Source organism: Neopsephotus bourkii, unplaced genomic scaffold (assembly GCF_033783945.1).
Source record: "Neopsephotus bourkii isolate Nb327-2 ecotype Australia unplaced genomic scaffold, CSIRO-AGI_Nbou_v1 NB_1328, whole genome shotgun sequence".
Taxonomy (NCBI): domain Eukaryota; kingdom Metazoa; phylum Chordata; class Aves; order Psittaciformes; family Psittacidae; genus Neopsephotus; species Neopsephotus bourkii.
The window spans coordinates 1,140,621-1,163,294 of NW_026901808.1; the positions used below are offsets into that span (position 1 = coordinate 1,140,621).

At 42.0% G+C, this 22,674-nt stretch overlaps 1 protein-coding gene across 5 annotated transcripts in view; it reads left to right on the top strand.

The window, feature by feature from the left end:
- Positions 1–21,969, top strand: part of LAMB4 (laminin subunit beta 4) — a 48,377-nt gene extending 26,408 nt beyond the window's left edge. For 2 of the 5 annotated variants that reach the window (XM_061366247.1, XM_061366249.1), the window contains 17 exons: positions 610–753; positions 986–1,217; positions 2,782–2,939; positions 4,368–4,592; positions 5,664–5,884; positions 7,092–7,188; positions 7,529–7,904; positions 8,279–8,439; positions 11,518–11,723; positions 12,604–12,807; positions 14,346–14,490; positions 16,257–16,452; positions 17,059–17,197; positions 17,423–17,599; positions 18,543–18,696; positions 19,080–19,295; positions 20,029–20,383. In XM_061366247.1, the coding sequence (XP_061222231.1) occupies positions 610–753; positions 986–1,217; positions 2,782–2,939; positions 4,368–4,592; positions 5,664–5,884; positions 7,092–7,188; positions 7,529–7,904; positions 8,279–8,439; positions 11,518–11,723; positions 12,604–12,807; positions 14,346–14,490; positions 16,257–16,452; positions 17,059–17,197; positions 17,423–17,599; positions 18,543–18,696; positions 19,080–19,295; positions 20,029–20,168 (3,191 nt within the window). In that variant the 3' untranslated portion in view covers positions 20,169–20,383. Of the gene's footprint in view, positions 1–609; positions 754–985; positions 1,218–2,781; positions 2,940–4,367; positions 4,593–5,663; positions 5,885–7,091; positions 7,189–7,528; positions 7,905–8,278; positions 8,440–11,517; positions 11,724–12,603; positions 12,808–14,345; positions 14,491–16,256; positions 16,453–17,058; positions 17,198–17,422; positions 17,600–18,542; positions 18,697–19,079; positions 19,296–20,028; positions 20,384–21,268 lie in introns of those variants that run through there. The other 3 variants (XM_061366250.1, XM_061366252.1, XM_061366248.1) reach the window with 2 other exon arrangements.
- The last annotated feature ends 705 nt before the right edge of the window (positions 21,970–22,674 follow it).

Sequence of the window (22,674 nt, forward strand, 5' to 3'; positions counted from 1 at the left end):
TCATGTGATGTGGTCATGGCTATGCAGCCACAGACCCCCCTCATGTGAGTTTGAGTTGTGCTAATGCTGACTTCTCATCAGCCTGATTCCCATAATGATGGGATTCTCCCAGTGAAACATGGCAATTTGGCTTTCTAGCGCTAGCATCTGAGCATCCCAGGCAAACACCCTCTGTGAGTCAGCAGACCAGCTACACTCAACAAGTTAGTCCAAGGTGTCCAGAAAGCAACAAACTACACATATGCAGGCTGTCTAAGCTCTGCTTGCAGATTAAGTCCAGTGCTGCAGCCAGACATTGATTTATGTCAAACCCTTCTAGACTTCAGGATATACTCATTTTGGATCTACATTTGATATGCCCTCTTCTGTCCTATCCCAAATATACTGAAGGCAGTGCCCTGCATGTAGCAGCTCCAACACCAATATACCATCACCATCAACGCTACAGCTTCAAATAATCCAGTGCATGGCCATCAGTGGTTAATGAACCCCTAATGAAAACAATCAGGATCTTTCCTTACTCCTTTTCAGTGTAAAACCTGCAAGTTTATGACTGCAGTAATTCTCCTTTATAAGTAAGCCTCGTTTGATTTTCTTTCCATTTGGCAGCCTGTAAGTGCAATCCCCAAGGGTCACTGAATGCCAGCTGCAGTAAACTGGGGGGCCAGTGTCAGTGCAAAGCCAACGTCGTGGGACGCTGCTGTGATATCTGCTCTGCAGGCAGCTATGGCTTCGGCTTCCACGGCTGCTATGGTGAGTACTTGACAGCCATCACCGGAACCAGAACCAGGATCTGGCTCCTCATGCATACCCCAAGTTTTTAGGGCTTCGAATCCATGATTATGTGTGAAGCAATATAAAAAGTATTTCCACAAATACTGAATTTTCAATCCCTGCTGCTTGCACTGCCATTGAGCAGTGTCTGCAATGGGCAGAGCTGGTGGGAATATGTTCAGGACACAGCTTTGCTGTTGGTGTTTTCCAGCATGTGAGTGCCACCCACAAGGCTCGCTGAGCACGCTGTGTGACCAGGTGACGGGGCAGTGCTCCTGCCGCCAGGAGGTGGATGGCCAGCGCTGCAGCCGATGCCTGGCTGGGTACTTTGGGTTTCCCCACTGTCGTCCTTGTGTGTGTAATGGCTTTACAGAGCTTTGTGACCCAGTGACTGGTGTGTGCCTGAACTGCCGGGGGTTTACAGCTGGAAGCCACTGTGAAAGGTAAGTTGATGGGCAGGGCTGCAGAGCTCACTCAAACACTAGTGCTCTCTGAAACATATGCATACCTGGGGCCCATCTGCAGCCCCATGAATTCATTGATGACCTTAACTGGAAACACATACCTAAACCTAGGATTAAAATAGGCCTAGCTGCTGAATGGCAGGTACCTATTGGTTTGGCAAATGCCTGTGGGGGGACTGCAGGCACAGCATGCATGCAGCATTGCAACAAGCTCCCTGCAAGAAGGCATTTGAGACATGGGTGCCGTGGCACCATGTCACTGTGTATGACATACACTGACCTCTGCCAGCTTTTAAATTGCCAAGGGGCTAACCTCATGCTGAATCCTCATTTTAACACCTGCAGTTATCTCTGAGGAGCTTAAGTAAACATACCATTTTGCTTGTTCATATGAGTTCCATATGACCAGCAAATGACTTTTCCCATGTGTTCCAGCTCCATTCAAAACTGTGTTCCCCTTTTTCGTTCTGTACACTGGCAGCAGTATCAGAGTTCAACATAGATATCAGAGTTAAATTCATTAGCTAGTTTAGTTTGGCTGGATTGTACTTTGTCATTTACTTTTAAGATCATTTCCCCAGGAAACCTATTGAGCTTTTCTTACAGTGCTTTGGACAATACAGCCTTTGGCTATTGTGCTTGTAGGTGGCAAATAGACTAAAAGTGGGAGACTGAAATACTTGCTGCCCTGTGCCTCTGCAGGAGCTCCAGACCCCAGGATGAGGATAGTCAAATAGCCAAGACTTTTGGCCTGGCTTGTATACATACAGAGAATTGTCTTCCCATTTACCATAGTAAAGCAGACAAACACTGAGGATGCTTCAGCAGCTGCTGCGTTGCCACAGCTATGTGGCCATGGGGATCCATGACTTAGAGGCAGTGGTGGCAGACAGGGTAGCAGGGGTGGCTGAGCCCCCAGGGAGCCCTCAGAATCACCCTTGCCTGTCTGAGTGACAGCACAGCCACCACCACCTCGAAACAGCCATCACCCTGGCTTTGCAGAACATGTCAGGCAGAGCATGGCTAGTTTCAGTACATATGCTGCATCTAAAATATGCAATAGTCTCTGAATGGTCTGAATGAATCATTGCTTTTTTGCCCATGCCAGGATTTTCTAATGTCATGCCAGCCACTCTTCATATGTGTGTGTGGAAATAAATGAATATATATGGTGACAAGGGAATATACAGAATCTTTTACATGGCAGCTTTTAGCTGTGCAAAGCGTGTGTGATATTTCATATATATATATATAATCATTTAGATTAAAATGGTTCCAGAGCAGGTAAAAGTCTTCAAAAATATTCCTTGAAAAGAAAAGGTGGGGGTTTCTTTTTTTTTTTCCTCCAGATTTTGGGAATGCAGCTCTGATTTTCTATTTTAGAACACCTTTGAAGCTTTCTATACCTGTACCAATTAATGAGATAGCATTACAATGATCTGGAATGTTAAATTAACTATACATACATATAAATTAATTCACTTCCAGAGACTGAATGGAGCACTTGGCAATTTCTGCTGCTTTGTGTTGACTGCTTTGACAGGTGCATGGATGGCTATTATGGAAACCCTCTGAACAGAGAACCCTGCCGCCCATGCATGTGCCCAAAGGAACCTACAAGCAATAGGTATTTTGCACATTCCTGTTACCAGGATTCCCAGTCTGAACAACTAGTCTGCAATTGTCTCGAGGGATATTCAGGTACAAAGCAAAATAAGGTCTGGGTTTGATTCTATTAAAATTAATGTAAGAGAGAAAAATTACCATCATCTGCCCGTCTTATGCTCAGAAATGACAAGTAATGGTAAGAAAATAGATAAGAAAAGTTAACACTCAGATTTACTGAAATTAGGTGGGGAAGTCCTGACCAAGAAGAGCTGGAATTGTGCAACTAGTGTTTGAAAAAGAGATTCACTTACATGAATAGAGTGAAACCACTAATTTATATGATGGCACTCTGTGGAAACCTTTCCAGGAGCACTATATTAGCATGATGGAGGGAGGCCGGAGAACTGCAGTTGCTTGTTACCTCTGGAAAACAAGCCCTGCAAGCCCAAATCAGAAAGAACAGGGCATCAAAAAGATCTGAAAAGATTTTCTAATCAGAGAAAGTCTTTGTTCATATAGAGACATTTTGCCCAAAAGTAACTGCTTCACTGTTCAAATGGTCACTATAGAAAGATCTCCAGTGACAGAAGCAAACCCTAATAGCAAACACTGCCAAAAACTGAACCGATGCTGTCATCTTTACTTAGGCCAAGTTCCTTTATAAGTCAAGAGCAGTTTTGCTTGAGTAATTGCTGTAGGGCCAAAGTGATCCTTGTTGATTCTCACCCAGAGGACTTCTGTCCTTACAAACCACCACAGTCCTCAGTTCTGCATTTTCTTCCTCCTGCTTCTTCCCAGCAAGGCTCTTGGTCATCACTTCTGTGGCACTGTGTTCACTTCCTCAAAGATCATGGTCTGGCCCTGTGTAGCATGGTGAAGGAGCAAAGTCCTTGATTGAGGATGAACCAGTGGATGAGGTCTTAGCAACACCAGCCTGCCCAGAAAGATTTCTGAGATGCAGAGAGGTAGCACCCCAATCAGAGCAGGCACTGGGGTGGTGTGCAGGAGTAATTTCAATGTCCGCAAGCAAGGAGAGAGCATCTCAGAGCTCATATGACCTCCTGGGGATTCTCCACTGTGTTACAGATAGGGGAGCAGGTTTGCCAGATGCTGGGTTACTCCTGGAAAGAGCACCTTCCACCTCCCCATGCTGCATGTCAGGGTGAGGGTCCCAGGGAAAATCCTGCAATATGGCCTGACTTCTGCCATTGAAAGGACTTTGCTGAAAAAAAATGTTTAGAGGTATTGTGTGAGGAGGTACCTATTTACTACTACTGAAAGAACTTCCTTGATAAACACAATTTGAGATGAAGAGAGCATTTCCATCAGATTTTATTGTAAGAGATGTAATTTAAACGGATCATAGGTTTAAAGGGCAACAGTCTCAAGCAGGTGGATATTTTCTACTGGAAATGTGTGTTTGAACAGTCAGGTTGAATCTTTTTACAGTATTACTGGAAATTACATGTTTCACTTGAGTTCCCATCAGCCAGCAGATATTTTTACCTTCCTCTCTGGCAGGCAGTCGGTGTGACGAGTGTCCTAGTGGGTTCTACAAAAACCCAGGCAGCCCTGGTCTTGACTGTGCACCATGTCCCTGCAATAATAACATTGATTTGACAGACCCAGACTCCTGTAACAGGATCACTGGGGAATGCACCAAGTGTTTACACAACACCCATGGAACAAACTGCCAGTTCTGCAAACCAGGATATTTTGGCTCAGCCCTCAATCAAAACTGTCAAAGTAAGTAACCAACAGCACTGGAACTGTGTATTGCTACCCCCCAGAAAAAGTGAAGAAATTAGGCTACAGGAAGGGGTTAGCCCTTGGAGGTACAGTAAAACTAAAGAGAATCAATGGAGCAAAACACCAAATATATTTATATATATACAAAATATATAAATCAGTGATACAAATAACTGTTAATATGGCATCTTTGTCATCCAGGTCTCATTAAATCTCACACTGAATGTCACTCCTAGGAAACACTTGTAAAATGAAATCGTTACTCTCTGTTAGAAAGATAAATGTGCATTCAGCCCATTGAGGAAGGAATCAAAACTAAAGGAATCAAAGATGATTGTTTATCCATGTTGCTGGCTAATGCCAGCTAAGCAATGCTCAGTTAACCAGATGATCCTTTGCTGAGCTCCTTGCCTTACCAGTTGTTTCCATTAAGTGGCTACTAGAGTGAGACTGTTAAAGCAATTTAATAGGCTCCATGACACTGTCAGTAACTCCTAATTTTTAACAGAAAGGCAGAAGTGTATAAAAAAGCAAGGCATAAGTTTCTTCCCAATGATTCTCAAGGCCTATGTTCACAAAGGTACCTGACTGAGGCTCTAATTTCTTTAGGCCAGACAGTGACATAAATTTTCAAGAAATTCTTGCTGAGAGTCTCTAAAACACAGTTAAGCCCATTCCTTGTTCATTCTTGGAAGATGTCCATTAGAAATGGTTGAGCAAGAACTGGCTCCTCACAAGAAATGCTTCTTATCTTGCTTATCTTACTGGTATTTCCCACGCTGGATAGTGCCTACTGTGAATCAGCTTCTCCTTACCCAGCATATTTAACATTTCATTCTAATAAGATTCAAAATTCACTATGCTTTCATTTTTTGTGCCTGTATCAAAAGTACTGAACGCTCCCAGTAAGTTTGCTTGAAGCAATGTAGAAGCTATTATAGAAAGATAGGTAAACTGCATGAGATTAAAAACTTGTTCAAGATTACTTGACGTAAACTTACAGCACGGACTTTATGTACAGCTCTGATTGTCCATCAACTGTCTATATTGTTGTTCTTCTTTCTTCAGGGTGCACATGCAGTCTGTCAGGTGTTCACCCTTCCATGTGCCCAGGGGGGGATGCAGCCTGTCTGTGTGATCCAGCCACAGGAGCTTGCCCTTGCCTGCCCAATGTAGAGGGCATAACATGCAACCAGTGTGCCTCTGGCTACTGGGACCTGGCTAGTGGAAAAGGATGTCAGCTCTGTGATTGTGATCCAAAAAACTCCCAAAGCAACCAGTGCAACCAGGTGAGAAAATAACTCTGCTTTCTGGGAACCTGGGTGGTGCTGTTTTGGAGTGGCACAGTGGGGGGGGTGTGCTTCTTATAAATGAGGATAGTTTTATGTCATGCTCCCTCAAAACAAGTAGTCTTTAGAAGTTTGCAGCTGGTGCAACCACCCTAAGAGTCATTAGATCAAATGTGCTCTCCTGGTAACGTGGCTCTGCTTGTAAGCAATTTGCCTGTGTGTTTCTTTGTCAAGTGGATCTTAGAAATACTTAGTAGGAAAACTTCATAGGAAAAGACTGCTTTGTAAGTATATGTATGGGGAAGAGGGAAGTCCAGGCTTGGACCCAAGAGTCTTATGAGTATTTTTTAAAGTGTTTGTTTTCATAAAGTAGCAGCTGCTGCCATTAAATTAATCATGCCTCATCTACCAGACTGCTAGAATATTTTTCTCATCTTTAATTCCTGTGCAATTTTTAGGGCTAGAACATGGCATGAACAAAACAGTTTTAGAATAGAGAGGTAAAATTGCAGTTCCATGGAGTCAACAGCAATTTTTATATTGATTTCAGAGCAGTTATCCCAAGCTCTTGCTGATGTACTTTCACATTTTCCTTTCAATATGCTTTCTGTTTGTTCCAGTTGAGTTAGTAGATTTATTATTTTTCCTAGCAAATGTAGCTCTTAACCTCAAAGAACTACTACTGCTTTTTCGAGCTATACCAATTACCAGAGCTGTAATTCCCTGCAGTTTAATGTAATAGCTGAATTCCAAAATAAATTTTCTAGGGCAATGTGCATAATGTACCCTTGAGGTTTTCAGTTACAGTTAATATATCATGTAGTTAAAAGTTGAAATGTTAAGATGAGTACTTCGCTCCAGCAAGAATAAGAAATTAATCTGTTTTGCTAAGGAAAAGAATCTTCTCTCTTAATTTACAGTCAGAGGATGAGTTCTCAAGGAGCATCTTTAGACTGGAGCACACAAAATCTTTCATCTTAGTAAAGTAAAGCCACTTCTCAAAGTCCATTTCATTTTCACATCCTTGAGGAGCAATATGGGAAAGGTGGGCCAATACTTTATAAACCATGGTGTTCAAAGACCACAGCATCACTGCAGACCCCATACATCTATATGGCATAAGTCACAGGGAGAAAAAGAAACCCAGTAAATAATGTATATCCAGCCATATGACTCTGCAGGAAGCTATTTAATCCTGTCTTTACAGCTTACAGGCCAGTGTCCATGTAAACTAGGTTACAGTGGAAGATGTTGTGATGAATGTGAGGAAAACTACTTTGGCAATCCCCAGGCCCATTGCATTTGTAAGTATTACTGAATGGGGACAACCAGATTAGAAACTGCCTCAAAAGAAATGTTTGTCTTTTATATTCATAGGAAAGACAGAACATACATGTAAAAAAGGAGGCTTTCGTACATTTATGTGTATGAAATGGATAAAAATGTTTATATTATTTATCTGTACTGTTTTGTCTATGGTTATGATGGGACCATGGAAGTTAGAAATGAAGAAGAGACACTAACCAGGCAGCCCACTTTGCTCTAACTAGAACACTGGTTTGCTTTTATGTCTTGAAATGCGCAGTTGTACCTTTTGCATGTGTTGGGAATGACTGGATGTAACTTGCTGTCCCTTTCTTACAGCATGCGAGTGTAACCTGGAGGGAACCGGCCATCCCAAGTGTGACAAAGTCACTGGTGTGTGTAACTGCCGTGCTGGTGTCACAGGCCGGTTCTGCAACCAGTGTGGCCGTGGCTTTGAGAAAGACTTCCCCTCTTGCCGCCAGTGTCATCTTTGTTTTGATCAGTGGGACACTGAAATTACTGCCCTCGCTCAGACTGTTCAGGGTTTAATGAGGTTTGCTGCAAACCTTGAAGATAAAGGGGGACAAATGCCCAGCTGTGACAGGAGCTTCAAAGCCTTTGAAGATGCCATTTCTGAAACTGAAAGAATTTTAAAACATCCTGTTCTTTCACTGGAGGCCATCTCAGGCATCAAGGATTTCCAGGGCTATGTTCAGTAAGAGCTTGACTGCTCCTGAAAAAATTGCCTTGGCTGAGGGAGCAGTCTTCCCCTGGGCTCCACCAGCCATCCCTACACATCAAGTCTCACTTCACTTCTTATCAGCACACAGATGCTGGACTTTTAATTCACTGTTTTCAATAGATCTATGGACAAAATAATCCTTATACATATTATCTGTCCTCCACAGGCAGATACTTAAATGCTGGAATTTTCCTCTTCCTCCCAAGTGTTTTCTAAATAAGCCATTACAAGTAAATGTTTCTGCTCATTTAGGAATTTATGTCTTGTCCTCTAAAATATAGTGCATCTTGGTTCTAGCTTAAGAACAATCCAGCCTGACTTCCGCATAACTGCCATTTCTCTTTCAGACAGAAAGTTGCAGAAATGTATCCCCTTCATGGTACACAGTATGAGTTTCCTGATCTCAATAAGAGCATAGAAGACATTGGGGAAGAAACTGACCTAGTGTATAAACTTCTACAACAGAAAATACATCTGCATCGAAGTTTTCATTACTTGAGCCTCAAAGGTAAGACAGCCAGCAATTAATTGACATAGGGGGACATTTTCCATGAAATTTTGGAATGTTTTTCTCACCATCAAACCTTACAACATTCCAAAGATCCCTAGATTTTAGCTTCTTATGGTAGTGCAAACATGGAAATACTAACATTTTCTACTGGCTTTCCAAACTCCCTTTTATCTTAAAATGCCATGATGGCATCTAGCATTCAAATGTATATGCTAGGGTCACATTGGTCAGAAGTCTCATGAATCCCAGTGTTTACATCAGGATTTAAAAGCGACTGAGTTTCACAGTATAGACTCACAGATCATACACTAGGAATAGCAAAGGATTTTTTCCCGCTTCTGACTCCTCTTGCTCTTAGCAATACTTAAAGAATGTTGTACAGCAATGGTTTGTTTAATTAAAGTAGAGAATCATAGCACAAATTCTTAGTGTTCCCATGGGAAAATACATGGCTTTACGTGGTAAGGAACCAGCTCTCCATCATCAAAAAATGTGAAGTCAGAACTGAGTTCCTCGGCATCTTCAAAAGAATTACACCATCTGTGCTTGAGCTAAGTACAGTTGCCATCAGCTGCTAACAGCAGTAATGACAATGTCACAGACTGGTTTCTGAAGAAAGCTGGGGATATATCAGTTGGGGATCTCAAACAGATGCCAGATCATCCACAATGGCAGGAGACGCAGTAGCATACTCTCTAGAGAAATGGTTGCTGAGATATGAACCCCCAGAAGATAAGGTGTGCACCACACAAGACACAAGCTACAGGCTAGTGTCTCCCATTTACAGTTCTTCTGTGTTTCGTTCGGGCAAGAAAAAAATTGGCCTGGACAAGATTGAAAAGAAGGAAAAGTCAACAGGATACAAATCTGAGGGAAAGGAAGAGGAGAAAAGAGGGATTAATTAAAATTTAGGGCTCCCCTGCTCTGTTGTATTTAGCAGTGCCCCAGGGCCAGCTCTTTGCACAGTCAGCACAACTTTCCCAGGCTCCACTTCCCAATTCAACTGAGTCTTGTGCAGATTCTGAGAAAGACAGGAAGGCAAAGAAACAGTAAATCCCATGGAGGTCAGTGGATACACAGCTGAAGCATCTGTGGTGCTCTCTGGTCATGTTCCAAACCCGCTTCATCTTTTGGCCTTAGGAGATGGATAAACAGCCCTATAAAAAGCACATGGGAGTGTGGGGAGGGGAAGACCTTGGATTTAAGCTGAATTGCTGGTGAGGCCCATACTCATTCGTCCTGCTACCAAGCATTTAACAGCACAGAAATAACATTTCCCTCAAGAAAACCAGCTTCTCTGATATCCAGGAGAAAGCCTGGCTCCCTCACCCTATCTCCATTTCAGGACCAGCAGCACATCCTTAGCATGGCTCTTTCCTCTCTCTTTTCTGCTGGGGTAGAGCAGGATATGGCCACATCCACCACCTGGGGCACATCTGGCACTTGCGCTCTAGACACATGTGGAATGGGCTCCTACTTACTTCTCTTTGCAGAGAATCAGGACTCAAGAGTCTTCCTTTTAGGCATGCATTCAGCTGACTGACCTGGAAATGTCAATAGCTAATGATGAATTAAAATCACTGGAAAAAAACAAGACCCAAGTGTCCTTAAAAGAATGCTTGCAGTTTATGAAAGCTCATGAAATTATGGCTTCCCAGCCTTGGCCCCTGACTTTGAAGCCACGGTGGTATGGTAATGCACCCAGTACAGCTTCCTAGGTTGTAAATCAAGCCTGTGCTACGAGGCGGTGTTTAATGTAAAAGAACTTGAGAACTCTACAGCTCTGTAACAATCCAAGTGTGAAAAATGCATTTGGGACACTTGCTTAATGGAGAGCTGAACTACTGTAAAATATTTCTGTGATGGAATTGTTGAACAGAAGACAGTCTCTGGTTTAGATATGGAGTCACAGCAGCCTCTTGCCGGGTATTTGGGATTAGAAGCTAACTTTAAACTGTACCTTGTTTCCAAGAGTCACAAAATAAAATAAATAACCCTAGTTCCATATAACTAAACATTGTTCAGCTTCAACTAAACAAGGCCAAGGACTTTAGAGTCTGATTCAGAGCATGCAGGACTTGACGAGTGCCTTGTTATTGACTACAACTAGTAACTGATTCAGTTACCAACACAAAGAAGGGTGTTAATCAATGACTTCTAATGTTTTTTCAGTGCCCAAACATCAGTTCTGGCTCATTGCACATACTTCTGCCCGGGGATCTGGGGACAACTTTGGGTTCTCTGGAGATCTGTGAAGCCTCAACAGCAGTAACTTTAAATTATGTGTTTTGCAAAAGGTCTGAGTGCTTTCCTTAGGCCATTAATCTGCAAAAATATAATATTCTCCAAGCCTTCTGAATCTGTTTAAGGGAAAGCTTACACAAAGCAAACAAGACTCTTGCTGGAAAGCATTTTTTGTCTGGCCTACAAGCTTATCATGGAAATGTGCTTTTTTTTAATGCATCAACCTTGAAATTGGATTTTCTAGAGCCAAAGAAAACTCATAAATTCCTATTTCTATTACAAATTTTGGCCTCAGTTTAGTAGACCATTTAACTTTTGGGTGCTATGCTGAACAGGCCAGACAAATGCTTTTCTGACTCATAATCAGAGAGCTGATCATTTCATAGGTTTTACAACTGGCAGAAACAGTTCACCTGCCTAAACTTCAGAACAGCATAAATGACAGGAACTTTATCAAATCAACAACAAGCACCAATGGATGAATGCAGATTATGTTATTAATGCAGTAGCAGTTTGTGTTATTAATGGGATCCCCTTTATAATTTTTTATCTTTGCATCTTTCATTCTCACACACTGCAGATGCTGAAGAATTACATGGGATCCACTGTATTTGCATCTATTTTGGCAGGTTTTATGAGTATCAATAACTATTCCTGTTTAGCAACTGGCTAAGCACTAAAAAGCTTGACTGAGGAAATGACAGCTTCTGTCCTTCCTTGCTGTCCCAAACCAAACAGGAGTGGCAACAAACGTAACCATCAGTCACTCACCGTTTGTCCAGAATTCAAGCAAATACATTCATTAAATGCAACCTATTTCTATTGCTACAGAGGCCATCAGCAACATTAAGAAACACTTTGAAGTATCATTGCTGGCAGAACAGAAGACCAGTGAAACAGCCCCTCTTGTAAGATACTCAGTGTATACCAGGAACCGTGTGCTTACTATGTTGGGTCATCAGGCTTTGAAAGCAAGCAATGTGCTGGAACGACTCAAGATGATCAAGAGCCCTGATGTCCAAAACTTGAATGAAAAGGTAGGTGTTGTAAATTTTGATTGGAGACCAAACAAAACTTTCTTTTTTGACACTGTTGGTAGGTTTTATTTTAAAAGGGTGCTTACATGCCTTTTTAAATCTGGAAAGCGACACTTCCCTGGCACGACATGCAGTCACGTCAGAAACAGCTGCACTTCTCAGCTGCAGTTACTACCAACCTTCTGGAAGTCACTGCTCCCAAGGCAGACCCAGCACAAGGAACTCTTTAAGAACTCTCTAGACTCAAGAGGACATCAATGTAAATTCAGAAAGATTAACCCCAGCCTCCTTCGTCAGTAACTTTAACTAAGCAGGGCAACTTTGCCTTGGAGCAGATGCCCTGGAGTGCTCACATATCCTTTGCATCACCATGGAACAGGAAGGGATTTGTGTTCTACAGGGCAGCAATGAGTACCTGATAGCACCTTCAGCCAGCCCTGACAGACCCGGAAGAGATCATCCATCTAGGTCTTTAGTCTTGAGATCTGTGTCAAACTATACAAAGGGCTAGACATAGTACTATGCTGTGTGAGTGGTGGCATGCTTTAGAACAGGCCATTGACACATAGGCTGGATGTGGCCAAAGGAAGAGTTTCAATGCTTTTGCCATAGAGGAGCAAAGCAAGGGTCTTAGTGCAACACATGGAGCCCAGCAAATGGATCCAGCAAGCTATGGGCTGCCACTGTATTCTTCAAGTCAGGTGAGGGGGACCTCTAACTGCCAGTGGCACCATCTTTGCAGAGACCAGACCACTGTCTCTTTGGAAAAATCCCTCCTATGTTCAGTGTTCATATGATGTCAAACATTTTCCTTCCACCAGGAGCATACCTCAGGCCCTCAGAAGAGACCTGACATAAGCATCTTCCTTTCTTACTTCAGGTCTGTGGTGTGCCAGGAGACAAGCCCTGTGTCACAGCAGCCTGTGGGGGAGCTTTGTGTCGGGACAGTCATGGACTCAGGCAGTGTGGTGGCCCAAACTGCAGCGGGGCTCTTCCTCTCTCCACTGAAGCCTTCAGGAAAGCTGAGGAGACTGCTGTGCTGCTAAATAACTTGAGTACTCAGCTACGGGAACCTGAGAATCAGGTGCTGTATGTCAAACCTACATTTGTTCAGTGAAATGGATGGAGGATGAGATCTGGGAGGTCACAAATCTACAAAAACTCACCCTGTCCCAGCATCACAGGCCTATCGCATTTCAGTGCCAGTAGTATTAAGCGCCAGTCCCACCAAGAGACTGTAGCTTTAGCTATGCCTTACTCTTCCTCAGAGCTTCCAAGATCTTACAGTTCATGGTGCCCTTTGCCTATGGAACTTGGTGGTAGCAGGCTAGTATTGTCTATATTTTTATAGAGAAAGATTCAACTGGCACCATTTGTCAGTAGCCTCAGTATGGCCCATGCTTATTGCAATGAGATTACTGCTGTGCATAGGGTTAAGCTCTGTTTATACAGCTTCATATTACTTTTATGTTTCCCATTAAATAATTTTTGCAAATAATTTCAAGACAAAGCTTTTCTGCCCCTGATGATATTTAGAAGGGGATCAAGTATTCAGCTCTACTGCACAGTAGTAGTGAAAAATAACCCAAGCAAACTGTGGCCGATGCAACATGTGCCAAGGAAACAAAATAGAGAAATCCCAAAACACCAGTAAAGACAGTTTGTTCTTATTAACAGTCAGAGCCGATGCCTGTCGAAGTTACAAGCACACACGTTTCCCAACAGAAATGTCATTCTGCTGTGGCTTTGTCCTGTCCCTGGAGGGTGCCTGGGCATCCATTTCCTCTTCTTATAATGTACCCATTCTGCATCACAACTAACTGGTTTGGAAACAGCAGTCAGAGCACGTGCCTGGGACCCCAGGACACAAAGGGGCAGCAGCAAAGGCATCTGCTGGCACCAGGCTGCCAGGACATTGTCCTTGGTGCTCACCAGCCTCAGGCAGCTCTGTGATAATATCAATGAAGTATTTTGAGATGTTTTGGAATTAAAAACATCACCATTTTCCATGTTGCATGGGGAAACAGCAAACCTCTTCCCTCCATAGACTGCAGAGAGGCAGTGCCTGTGCATTTCCTTAAGGCAAAGCATAGTCCCCAGCAAAGCAAAATAATGATGGAATTCAATGGTTAATCTAAAGCTGCCATTTAAGTTATCAAGAATACTAATTTAATGGTAAAATGTTAACTTTTAAAGACAAGCCTTGAACTCTACCTTCCTTATTTGTGTCCTCTTAAGTGTATTTTTAACAGCAAGTCCAATGTGAAAAGGCAAATGGAATTGCATGCCTTTTCTGTGCTGAATCCGATCACTGACATACTGCAGTACTACAACAAAAGATAACAGTTAGAACCTTCTTTTAGAAACAGAAGGAGCTGTGGTTTAGCAGAAAATAATGAAGAGAAAATAATGTTTGACAGGCTTTTCCTGAGACCAGATGAAGGCCGTTTTGTAGCAACTTCTGGAGTCCTCCAAAGGGGACTCCTACTATTTTTCAAAGCCACATCAAGTGATTCCAGCTAAGGCCTAGATCAAAATAACCTTTGTGCCAGAGCTCAACATGCCAAGCACTGATAGATAACCTGCAGAATATGGCTCTGTTATTTCTAATAACATTTCCAGGTTGAAAGCATTAGAAAAATGGCAGAAGACAGCAAGTTGAAAGGTTCGCAATTTAATGTGCAGCTGGAGAGAACCAAGAATCAAATTGAAGTGGATGGAGAGATCACTAAGGAGTTCATCCGAAAAGTGAAAGACTTCTTGTTAGGTAAATATACAGAGTTCTTTCTGACTCATTTTTAATACATATTCCAATATAATATAGCATAATAGATGGCCAGAAAATTATCTAACTGCATATACAAAAAATTTGTCTACCTCCTGATCTGTGTGATCTTCTTCAATCCCCTTTTTCTAGTGCTTTTTTCTACCAGGTGACAGTACGCTGTTATCATTTCCCAGTAGATCTGTTGAAACATCAAGTAATTCCCTCAGCTCTTGGTTTGTCTGAATAAAGGACTACTTAAGTAATTTCGTACAATATATCAAGACCAGGCACGTCCATACATCCTCAAATTGTTATTCCACCCCCTTCTTCCAGGCCCATAAATAGAGGCTCTCCATAGGGAGTGTGGGAATTAGGACACATACCACTCCATCGTCTCCGTAAAGCTGTAGCTCGAGGAATCAAAGGATTCTGGTAGAATTTCACAGCTTTCATAAAAATAACCAAACAATCATACATACACTAAAACTTTTTCCCCCCTCACAACTGCAGAAATCTGCTGTAAGAAAGAGACCCTTAGATTTTTTTACCAGATGCACATCAAAAGAGTTCAAATGCGGTGGGATTCTTTTAATCTCTTAAAAGAATCACCTCATAAATTTCTAAGGATTCCATGTTGGCAGTCCTTTGCCATTCATACCTCTGTCTCCATATGGGAGCAAAGGCAGAGGACACAGGACTTTGTTTAGGAATATTTCTTTTACTGAATTGGAAGAAAACCTCCATTTAAATCCTTAAGATCTCAGATTTTTATTTGACAGCAATTGAAAATTCTACCTTTGGCTCTTCTTTGTTTCTCAGCAGACATACAGCATTTACAAACAACTATAAAGCATTTTTTAAAATGAATTCTTGTTTTGTAAATTGAAGTTTAAGAACAGTAGCAGCTGAGACAAGTGCAGTGACATTAAATCTGCTGAGCTCTACATTGATGTGAATGGTAACTTTAATATATTTCTACAGAAAATAGCTCTCAGGAATGCACTACTGATTGCACAGTAAATGTCTTTAATTCTTGGTGAGTTACTTTGGAACAGTAGCACAAACATTTAATATGTTTCAACTGTTCAATCACTGAAGAAGGTCTTGTCTATAAAGCGAAATGAGCAAAAACCAGATGCGGTGATGAGATGTCACAAGGCATTGACTACTCTAACTGCATGTGCCTGTGCCTCTTCGTAAAGAACTAGGAAAAGCTCTTTATAAGGGGAGTTGTCAAAATACATTTTTTCTACTATAAATTCCCATCCTATCCAGGTCTGACCCAAGTTCCCTCTGTAGCTTAGCCTTTCTCATTAACCATGGAAGGAACCACTTTCTCAATATTGTGGTGTCTCCAGGGAAGGGATTACACCCCCTGGCCAGCTTGGAAAGCTCCATTCACACCCCAGTCTCTCCAGCTCCTCTTTGATCTGAGGGCCAAGGGAAAAATGGGCTCTGACACATCTAGCTGTGTTGTGCACTGATTTAAAACCTTCTACAGGCTCAGTTCTACATAAAAATTTAATAACATGGTTCAAAGTGGGTTCAAATCCTCATTTTAGCCAGTTCTGACAACACTAACAGCAGTACCTGGAAGCATAATATTAAATTACAAAATGTTGGAGATAATTCTGTTCCCCCCTTGCTGTGCCTGTCAGCTTTATTCTCCCACATAACTAAAAGGGTAGGCAGCCATAATGATCATTTACATTCCACCAGGAGGAAAGAGCTGCTTCAGGATACCCTCAGCTCCATTTCTATTGCAGATGAGAGTGTGCCTCCAGAAGACATTGAGAAGGTGGCAAATTACGTTCTGCAAATAAACCTTCCCCTGACTCCACAAGAGCTCACAGGCATGCTTGGCATTATGGACCACTGTGAGAAGTACAAGCTGGATGCATATAAGAGAAACAGAAAATGGGAGGAAGCTCGGATGCTGCTGATGGAGGCACAAGAAGCTGAGTGAGTAGGGTATTCTCATACTGATGTGCCAAATCCAGCAGGGTGGCACTGTGCCTGTAGGACTGTTCCATACATCAGGCAGCATCCCAGTTACACTGGAGGGAAAGTTTATATGACAGCAGATTCCAGCTTGCCATTTCCAGCAGGAACAAGCCACTGACCACTGGGCTGCAGCAGCCGACATGCTGCAAGGACGCAGCTCCTGCCAGCTCCTGGCTCCTCTCACTGCTGAGTCAAAGAGCCCAGAGCAGCTACTTACTTTCACATTGGACCTAGTGAAGCATTACATCTGGTTCACTGGGAGGTTTAAATATGGGCGAGAAAGAACTAAAAAGAATTGAGGAGAGAGAAAAAATGTTTAGTCTTCACCAGAAAAGCAATGCACCACCAGGCAGCCTGCAGCATCCAGGTTCACCAGCAGCTCACATGCTACCACACAAAGTCCCCTACCAAGGTTTTGCTTTGCCAACTTAAGAACCACAATTTTAATGGTTGTTGTTGGGCTTGAGGGAACATTTCTGCGTGCAAGCATGGGTGCATTTGAAACATGTTTTTCTTTGCTCTCCACGCCACAATACTACACATGCTTCTATCCTTCCATTTCAGCAAAGCAGCTAATGCTCTTCCACCTGTGGATGAAATTAATAATAAACTTAAAAATGTTGTGAAGTCCCAAAGGCACTCCAAAAATACCGTCATAAAGTTAAATGAACAGATACAAGGCATCAGAACACAGATCTCACAGGTATCTTCTGTAAAACTTTTATTTACTACATACATTATAGAAAAAGATACTTAATCTCAACTTTTCCTTAATGTAAACTTAAAACCAGAGTGTGGTGCAAATCTGACAGTTTCCATAATGCTTAAAGGTCTCTTTTTCTTAATCAGTTGACATTAATCTCCCTCATTACTACACTCTCCAATCTAGCTGGATGTTGCATAAGAAACCACAATTACTCTGTTTTAGGCTGAGAACCAAGTGAATAAGACAAATGACAAACTAAATGGCTTGTCAGCAAAACAGTCTGAGATGGAAGATGAAATTGCAACACTGAAGGCAAAAATGTTGATGAACAAGAATCAAGCTACAAAGGCAAGAGCAGGAGCAGAAGCAGCACACAAGCGAGCCCAGAACATTGATAATGTAAGCCTTCCTGTCATGTTAAGGGAAAAAAAGATTCCTTTCATGTTTAATAGTACTTTTGCTTCAGAAGTGCCATTGTGTTACTCCTCTCTCCTCAAAACTGTTACGTTCTCCTTATGCCATGCAGTGTAAAATGTAACAGGTAAGAGTAATTTATTTTTTTATCTTAAGGCTTCTAGCATATAACACTTCTGATTGCTTGGATGAAAAGAAAACATACATATTTCTCTGGCTACCCTGTGACATTCTTCCTTGCACTGTATATAAGACTTAGTCACCATGGGCACCAGTAAACACAACAGAACAAATCACAAAACCAGATATTATATGCTAGTGATGTAAGCAGCCTGGCCATTCATCCCATGCCATTCTCCTTCAGAGGAAATTGCTTTGGGAGTTACTTGGAATTTTTCGTAGGCTGGGTGCTCTTTAGTAGCTTCAATTTTTGAGGATGTGCTAAAATTGCAAAAAGAACCAGGTACCCACAGTGCAAGCCTGGAGCATGACCAAGCTTCCAGGTTAAAAAAAACTTGGTCAAAATCTAATCTGCAGTCTCAACAGCACCTAAATCAGCCGGGAATGGATTATCCAGTAAATATTCCTACAGACAGTGTTGCTACAGATAATTTGCCTCCTGGCAAAATTAAATTTACAGAAAAGCCCTATTAAAAGAAAATAGCATAACCTTTAAAAAGTTTAAACCATATTTTCTTTACATCCTCCCCTCCCTTTTAGATCGCTCCACTGGCTATTTGTTTTAATTGATTTCTATGAGGTTTTGTAAAGCATTGTTCCACATATACTCATTATGGATGTTTTATTTAAGAGAATGAGGAATTTAAAAGTTTGGTTCAGAGAAGATATACAAAGAAAGTATGTACCCTCCAGTACTCCAGATTAATTGTGAGATGCCCTTAAACCAAGTAACATCATTTTGTTACAGGAGTTTGCTGATATTAAAAGAAAGTACAGCATTCTTCAAGAAAAGCTGAAAGCCCGAGGACCTCCAAAAGCAGCACTAGAAAAAGTGAAGCAGCTGAAAGAAGAAGCAGAGAAACTGGCTGAGGAGACTGAGAAGAAAATTAAAAGAATAACAGGTGGTGTTATTGCTTCAATAGCAAGCAGTGAAAATTGTGACAGCCATGAATTCAGCTGAAGCCCTTGCCCACAGACACTGACAGACCAGGATCACCTGAAATAGGGTTTAAAACAGTTTAACTAGTGAGAATCCCTGCTTAAAGCTACTCAATCAGTTTAAAAGTAGTTGAATTGAATTGGCTTATGTACTTTTTCTGACATAAATTGGTAGCTATACACTCAGGGACTTGCAGTGATTTGATTCAGTCAGTTTAAAAACAGGACAAGTGCAAAATCTGCTGAAACTTTGCTCCAGATTTAGCTGGAAGCCTTGATTTATGAGCTTGCTTTGAGTATTTGGACCTTAAATCTTTCCTCTGCATTCTATTTTTTCTTACCCAAGTGATGTCTTGTGTTGTGGAGCTGCAGGATAGCTGTTTTCCATCAGTCCATACTTCAGTCAGTTCTCTGAGCAACGGCAGAACTAACCAGATACAAATACTGGCTTGTGAAGCTGACATGCCCTGGGGCTGCAGGGCTGTGGCTGAGAGGGGTCACGGGCAGTGGAGACTCTGGCTGCTGTGGCCATACTGGCACCAGTTCTCACACAGCCTCTTGGGTGGGTTTAGAGAGTCACCAGAAATGAAGAGCACATCTCATTTAATTGCACACAGGGAACCTAATTCTTCTTGCAGTGAAGGTCTGGGCATTCCCACTGGGAATCATTTGGCTTAGGATCCTGTCAGGCTCAATATCCAAAAATACCATGTAACATCAGCAAAACTGAAGCATTTGCTCTGTCCCAGGAGAAAATTCTTCAGGATAGGATCTGAATTAGTATTTTGAGAACATACCTTGACAAAAAGCATTAAGATCATCCCAGTCACTCCGAAGGCCCAGATGACAAGTGTGTTGGAAACAGGTAGTGAATAATGTGCTTTTGACTCACTACCAGTATGTATACATTGGTGTAGCTTCACAGGGACCAGCAGAAAACATTCCTGTAAATGAGGAAGACCTAGCCTCATTATGCCCAAATTGTCCAGGCTTTACACACATCAGTGGGCACACTGTTCCTCTAAGTGTTTCCACTTAAACCAACTCCTTTAAGAGCTCCATGTCCTGCCCTATCCTAGCTGACAGACAAAAGCACATGCTGAGAAATTAATTTATTTAAGGCTGTCACATATCTCTTGCTATGCAGAAGCCAGACTTTTCCTTCCAGTTGCATATATAACATTCCCCATTTAAAATTGGCATATTGCCTCTTAAACTCCTGGGAAAAGAAATGCTGTTAATCCGTGCGTTTTACTTACACAACATATATAAGGATCATTGTATGTCTCTTCCAGATTTGGAGAAGAAGCTTCAGGATCTGAATCAAACCAAACAAGACAAGGCAGAGCAATTGAGACAACTAGAGGAACAAGTGATAGCCATTAAAAATGAAATTACAGAGCAGGAAAGCAAGTATGCAACATGCAAAAGTTAGGGTCTGAACAGACCATCAGGTAAAATGCAACTGAAGTCTCCGTGCTTACCACCTCCTGAGCTTCCTGGCACAGAGGAAGCTAAATAAATAAATCTGAAGGTGCCTACAGTATTTTGGCAGTGAATAATGTCATTTTCTCTTGGGTATTTTTTGTCCAGCTGAGTTTATATGAAAATAGGAAATACCTTTTAATAAACCAGCTGATTAAGTAATCAGGATGTAGTCTTTAAGGGAGCTTTGTAATACACCCCCATACACAGCCTAGAGCTTCTTGCTGTAGGGGGTTGGAAATGCAAAAGGAGGATTGTTCAGAGAGTAACTGCCTCAAACACAGACTCCCAAAACCTTGTGTGTTCTGCTGAACCCTCACAATAACCTGTGGCTGTGTCACAGCCCTGCATGGGTCTGCACAGACCGGGATGTGGTGATGCAGATGAAGGGCTGCACGCTTTGGTAGCCATCCCTGCTGACAGCTGTCAGTGTTCTCAGGGTACTGTCACTCCTCCCCATCCCCATCTCTTCTCTGAGACAGAGCAGGGGGAGCACTAGGAATCCCTGACCATGTGGGGATCCCCCTATGCTCACTGAAAATGCACACATAGCTCCATGCACACTGAACCATCAGAGGTGGACAACAGGGAGATAATTCCCCAGTGCCCACTGGATGGCAGCGCACTGATGTTTAATGCTGAAAACTTCAAAATCATTCTTTGTCAATGCCCCTCCTGCAATACCTATTTTTATTATGCTTCTAAGGGGTTTCCCATTTTTAGTCAATGCAACTAACAGTTGTAAAAAGACTCTATCTCTGGTTTAAGCAGTGAGTCTAAAGGCCCCACAAATGTTGAAAAGCGGTTTCTCCAGCTCTTCTGCCACATGCAGCATCTCACAGAATTCAGAGTTCACTCAGTAGTTTCTTATAGCCATTAAGAACATAGAAATTGTCCTAATTTTTCATTTATAATTCCTTTTTAAAATATGTCTATAAAGAAGGAGAATGGGGCTAAGCAATTGCTACAGAAGTGCTAGAGTTTTAAGAAGGCTGAAGGGAGCTATGCCTTGATTCTAAAATCCCACCCTTGGTATACATATTTCTGCAGGATGCTGAACAGACTGATGATGTCTCTTCCTCAGTTAAAACCAGTTGTGTCATTCCTGGCTGGACTGTCCCACAGCAAGCATCACAGGAGCAGCCCAGCATTGCTTCAGAGCTCGCGTGCAGCCCAGAGCACATAAGCAAAACGAGGAATGCTCTGCAGGAATACAGGGCTCTTATAATTTACCCATCCTCCTGCCAGCAGCACCCATAAAACAATCCTTATTGATCTGAGGGAGATAAATCACCCACAGTTATCACTCTGTGTTTAGAAGAGCTAAAGTAGCATTTGTATGCAGCGGGGACTTGCACGGGAATTGCTGGCATGGATTAAGATTGCAGAGATACTCCTTTAACTCAAACCAGCTGTGCTCCAGGGTAGTGTGCAACATGCATTACCCATCTAATAGCTTCTACTGTGAAAATGTTGGAATCAAATTATAACTTCAATATAATCCAACAAAGACACCTGAATGCAGTATGCACATAATTTCCATTTTATTTTTTATCTGATTTTTAGCACTTTAAAAACTCACCTCTGAGGTGTGAGGCTTCTTCGTAAGTCCCTAGGCTGTAATCAGATGAGTGTATTTAGATTGACTTTGCCATAATGAAATTGAGCATTTCTGTTTTACTGAGAGCACACAACTCACCAAGCTGCTCACAAATGGGTCTCCAGGTTTCAATGCACTGCACCTGAAACAGGCAACCTGAAGGTTTCAATGCACTGCACCTGAAACAGGCAACCTGAACTGTTTAGATAAATTCCCAACAGCATTTATGCCTTTAACAATCTGAATTCACAAGCAGCAAGTTGAAAGAGAATGTTCTCCTAAAATCACTGTTGGCTATGAGAGTTGCCATATGGCTTTTGACAAGCTGCAAGGATGCAAAGTCTGTAAACAGTTAAAAAGGCCTGGAGGGGAGATGTATCCATGTGGGAAAACAGAGATCGCTGGATAAAAACAGAAACAGGAAGAAGAATGTCAGCATGGAGTCTAAGCTCCCCTGCCTTCTTCCAAGCATGCTCAAACACACAAAGTGAGCAGACCAGAAGCTGCAGAACACCAAATCCATCCTGTGACAGCTTCTGACACTTACAGCTGTGTAGCATTCCCCACTGGAAGCGACACAAAAGCTTTTAAAGTGGTTTTGCAAAGCTAATTTGTGAGAAAATGCTGCATCTGGATCAAAAATACCTATTTTTAGTTACCCTGACCCTCCTTCTTATGGGCAGAAGTGGTTTCAGAAAACTTTCTTGGCAAAAAAATACTGAATTCAGTATCTTGCTGTAGAGCATTTTGAATTCAATGACATTAATCAATATACAAACAACAATCAAATTTACATATAATCCAAGATAAATTTAATCAAAAGTTACTTCATTAGCTCTCTTCGTTAGGCATTCAA